This window comes from Pelophylax lessonae (assembly GCF_965119305.1).
Source record: "Pelophylax lessonae genome assembly, chromosome: 4".
Classification (NCBI taxonomy): Eukaryota; Metazoa; Chordata; class Amphibia; order Anura; family Ranidae; genus Pelophylax; species Pelophylax lessonae.
The window spans coordinates 432489192-432493963 of NC_138771.1; the positions used below are offsets into that span (position 1 = coordinate 432489192).

At 47.1% G+C, this 4772-nt stretch overlaps 1 protein-coding gene across 1 annotated transcript; it reads left to right on the forward strand.

Annotated features, from left to right (window-relative positions):
• Positions 1-530: 530 nt before the first annotated feature.
• Positions 531-2049, forward strand: LOC309552687 (uncharacterized protein; the record flags this gene model as incomplete). The annotated part of the gene is made up of 2 exons (XM_082253614.1): positions 531-590; positions 796-2049. 2 exons carry the CDS (start codon positions 531-533, stop codon positions 2047-2049), a joined length of 1314 nt encoding a protein of 437 aa, XP_082109740.1.
• Between the last annotated feature and the right edge of the window lie 2723 nt (positions 2050-4772).

The following is a 4772-nucleotide window of genomic DNA, read 5'->3' on the forward strand; positions in this document are numbered from 1 at the left end:
CAAGATTAAAAACTCCGCCTCTTCCACCATGCCTCAGTTTTTTGTGTTTCCTCCTCCATGAGGAGACACTGCATGGAACCAGTGTGTGGGGCTGCACTCTCTCCAGGTGGAGTAGGGTGGACTTACCCCGTTTTTTTACATGTTTTGCGGAGACCATCCCAGCACCCCTCCCTGAGGTCAAAGGGGTTGTTCCGGAGCGGCCGCCTTTTCGAGCTCAGGGGAGCAGAGCTTCGTCGGAGGGTCTCGCCTGTGCGCCGGGGGTCCGCTGGTGGGGCTGGTAGGCAGCTCGGGCGGATGTTTGCCTTCCTCATATCGGTCCCTGGTCCCGCTGTCGGGGGACGGCAGTACGGTAGGCGGGACTTCCGGCGGGGGCGTGGTGGCTTTGGTTCCAGCCACTAACAGCGCAGAAGGCGGCAGCAGGTCAAGGGTCGGTGCTTACGCTTCCGGTCTCCACAGGGGGACGCGGGAAGCGGACATTTAAATTCATTTACATGCGGGGAGGATCTGCCCAGCTTGCTGCAGGCTCTGCGATGGAGGACAGAACCGCAGCGTCGGTGGAAGCAGGCGCCGTCAGCACCGGCCCAGCCCAGGTAAGAGAGGTACAGGGGTGCCTCTTCTCTTTACTATTGGGCTTATAGGTGGTTTGGTTGTTCCTCCTTGGGAGCCTGCCCTGTAGTCGGAGGTGTATGTCCTTAAGGCTTGCAGGATTGTATGTATTGTCTGGGGGGCTGTTTGTTTTTTAATCAGTACTAAGTGAGTTATCTGATAGGTGGTTTCTGGTGTGTTTTGTCTTAGGTTAAAGCCACAGTTAAAGCCAGGGCTTCAGCATCTTCAAGGAAGTGCCCCTCTTGCAAGAATCCTCTTAAGGATACCTGGCCTAAGCCACTCTGCAGATCATGTATAGCGGATCTGTTAAAGGAGGAAACAGCCCAACAGAATAGTGATCTGTTTTCATCTGTACAAGAGCTTAAAGATACGTTAAATTCCCTAATAGCTAAAGGATCAGCCTCCCAGACAGATTCCCAGACAGAACAAAATGTATGGGCAATTTCTCAAGCATCCACCTCTAAGTCAGCTGAAGCGTATGACACAGAGGAAGAAAGGGCTAGTACTTTAATTTCCCTCAGAGATTCTGAGGAAGAAGTGGAAGAAGAGGAAGTATCTAGATCGTCCAGATATAAATTGGCTCTAGAAGAAGTGGATGAACTCCTTAAAGCAGTATATACTACCTTGGAAATTCCGGATGAAAAAGTACAAATGTCAGTACACGACAGAATGTACCAGGGTTTAGATCAAACCAAACATAGGGTGTTTCCGGTCCACAAGGTTCTTATGGATGCAATTAAAAGTGAATGGAAGGACCCTGAGAGGGCCCCCTTTTTCTCCAAATCTCTAAAGAGAAGATTTCCTTTTGAGGATGATGTAGCACATCCCTGGAATAAAAAACCTAAGTTGGATGCGGCTTTTTCCCAGGTTTCACGCCGAACTGATCTGGCGTTTGAAGACATGGGGATTTTGAAGGAGGCTATGGATAAAAGGGCAGACTCCCTCATGAAAAAGGCCTGGGATTCCTCTACATCCAGCCTTAGACCGGCCATGGCTTCCACAGTGGTAGCCAGAAACCTAGAATGCTGGTTAGATCAGCTCAGGGGGCATGTGGAGGCTGGAACGGCTAGGAAAGACCTTCTTGATTCCTTTCCACTGCTCATTAAGGCCGTCAAATACATGGCTGATGCCTCAGCTGAATCAATCAGAATGGCAGCAAGGTCGTCGGCTCTGGTGAATTCAGCAAGACGTGCGATTTGGTTGAAAACTTGGACGGGTGACTCGGCCTCTAAGGATTTGGAAACTATCCTGGATAGGACGGTGGATAAGAAAAAGGCCTTTCCTTCCAAAAAGAAACCACCCCCAAAGAAAAATTTTCGTCCTTTTCAGCAAACCCAGAAAACTAGAGATCTGGAGCAGAGATCAAAGTGGTCCTCACAGAGAGGAAGAGGAAGGGGTGGTATACTGTTTAAACCACCTGAACAGTCTACAAAAACCAAGTGACATTTCTCTTCCGGTGGGGGGGGAGATTGTTAAAATTTCTCCCACAGTGGGAAGAAGTATCCTCAAGCCTTTTCGTAAAGAACATTGTGGAGCAGGGGTACAGTCTCGAGTTCTCAAGAACCCCTCCAAGCAGGTTTTGGATGACTCCACTTCCAAAAGATCTGGAACAGGCCTCTGCAATGATATCTCTGTTAGAAGAGTTGATTTCTCAAGAGGTGATCACCCAAGTTCCCAGGGGTCAGGAAGGTCAAGGGTTCTATTCACACATTTTTCTGGTGAAAAAACCTTCGGGCAAGTATCGGTTGATTTTAAATCTGAAGATCTTGAACAAATCACTCAGATACAAGCATTTCAGGATGGATACCATTTATTCTGTAACCAAACTTCTGTCCCCAGGTTGCTTCATGGCTCTGGTGGATTTGAGGGACGCGTATCCAGTAGTACTTCGTACAGATCCTGCTTTTCTTCCAAAGGTTGTATCCAATTTTCCCAGGAAATTGTGCTCCCAACTTTTTCCTCGATGCCTGCTAACTCGCAAGAGGAGACCTTTCATACATTGGATGTAAGAAGATGTCTTCTTCGTTTCCTGTCTGTAACCAAGGAGTTCAGGAAAACGAATGCTTTATTTGTGCTATTTTTGGGCCCGCGTAAGGGTGAAAGAGCATCCAAAAGTACTTTAGGAAGATGGCTTAGATGGGCCATTGAACAAGCGTACTTGGCCCAGGGAAAAGAACCTCCAGAAGGTGTGGTGGCACATTCAACAAGGTCAGTGGCAACCTCATGGGCTGAAAGGGCTGGTGCTTCGCCTGAGCAGATTTGCAAAGCAGCTACCTGGTCGAGTTTTTCGACTTTCCTCAGACACTACAGATTGGATCTGTTGTCAGCCACGGATCAGGCTTTTGGCAGAAAAGTTCTGCAAGCTGTAGTCCCGCCCTAGGTGTAAGTTACTCGCTTATCCTCTCAATGTGCTGTCCTGAAAGGCGACTGGAGAAAACCTAAGTTACTTACCGGTGACAGTATTTCTAAGAGCCTTTCAGGACAGCAGCAACTACCCTCCCTGTTTTTTTTTATCTTTGTGTTATTTTATTAACAATATTAACCTGTGGTGGTTGTTGTGTTTCATTATGTTTTCCAGCATGTCGGAGGATACCCTATAACTGAGGCATGGTGGAAGAGGCGGAGTTTTTAATCTTGCAGTGTTTCCTGTTGAAGTGGGTGGAGCTGCGCTCTCTCAATGTGCTGTCCTGAAAGGCTCTTAGAAATACCGTCACCGGTAAGTAACTTAGGTTTTTTGTTTTAGGTCACTACCAACCCCCAAGGCCTAATTTTTCTGGACTTGTATGACAGATGCATACAATTTAAATGTCATATGTCATTTTTAAAAGCAGGCCCTATTCCTGTGCCCTGCTAACTGTGAGGGGTTACGGTGTTCAGGCACCACCAACACCAAAGGCCCATTTTTTGGCACCAGTGTAGCACATTCCATTTCAAATTTGCATGGAATTCTTACCAGGAGGTCCCATTCCTGCACCAAGCAAGAATAACTGCGAGGCCTTGGTTAGGGTGTTCAGATACCACCTTCCACAAAGGCCCAATTTTTGGCACTTGTATAGCACATGCAATTTCAAATTTGCATGGCATTCTTACCAGCAGTTCTCATTCCTGCACCATGCAAGAGTAACTGCGAGGCCTTGGTTACGGTGTTCAGGCACCACATACAGCAAAGGCCCAATTTTTGGCATTTGTATAGCACATGCGATTTCAAATTTGCATGGAATTCTTACCAGCAGGTCCCGTTCCGCACCCAGCAAGAGCAACTGCGAGGCCTTGATTACGGTGTTCAGGCACCACCTTTTGCAAAGGCCCAATTTTTGGCACTTGTATAGCACAAGTGATTTCAAATTTGCATGGAATTCTTACCAACAGGTCCCGTTTCGGCACCAGCAAGAGTAACTGCAAGGCCTTGGTTATGGTGTCCAGGCAACACCTACCGCAAAGGCTAAATTTTTGGCACTTGTATAGCACATGCGATTTCAAATTTGCATGGAATTCTTACCAGCAGGTCCCGTTCCTGCACCTAGCAAGAGTAACTGTGAGAGGTTGGTTACGGTGTTCAGACACCAGCAACACCAAAGGCCCAATTTTTTTTCCAAACCTTGTTTTTGGCGTCCATTGAGTCAGTTAGGGAGGCAGTCAGGTATTCCATCCACTTCATATCTCGGATCCTAGAGTAAAATTCAAACAAAAAGGGGGGTGGGGTTCCTTTTTCTTCCATTTAAGAGCAACCAAGCATTGTGCTGCAGTCAACACCTGCACAATGATTTTTTTTTTTTTAGAAAATGTAGGAGAAGAGAAGGAGGTGGAAGACCCAAGAGGAAGGTTTTAGAATTGAAAGGAAATCAGAATCCAAAAATGGACTAGAGTAGGGAGTGGACCATCCCACTTTCGCATATAGGCATGCTGAGGCATGGACGACGTAAGGTCAGTGATGAGAAAGTTGTGAATGAGGGAGATCATGCCTTCCAAACAAATTTTTAGAAGGTGGGCCTTCCAAAAATTTTTTCTCAAACTCCATCAAGTTAGAAAATGTGAGGTTGGTTGTAGTGCTTGGGTGACAGGCAATGAAATGTACAGTAAGGTGTGTGCTCTGGGGGATAGTCCAGAGGAAGACATTGCTGACATTCGGGGAGACAGTTCAACAGTCCAGGGAAAGCCAATGTAAT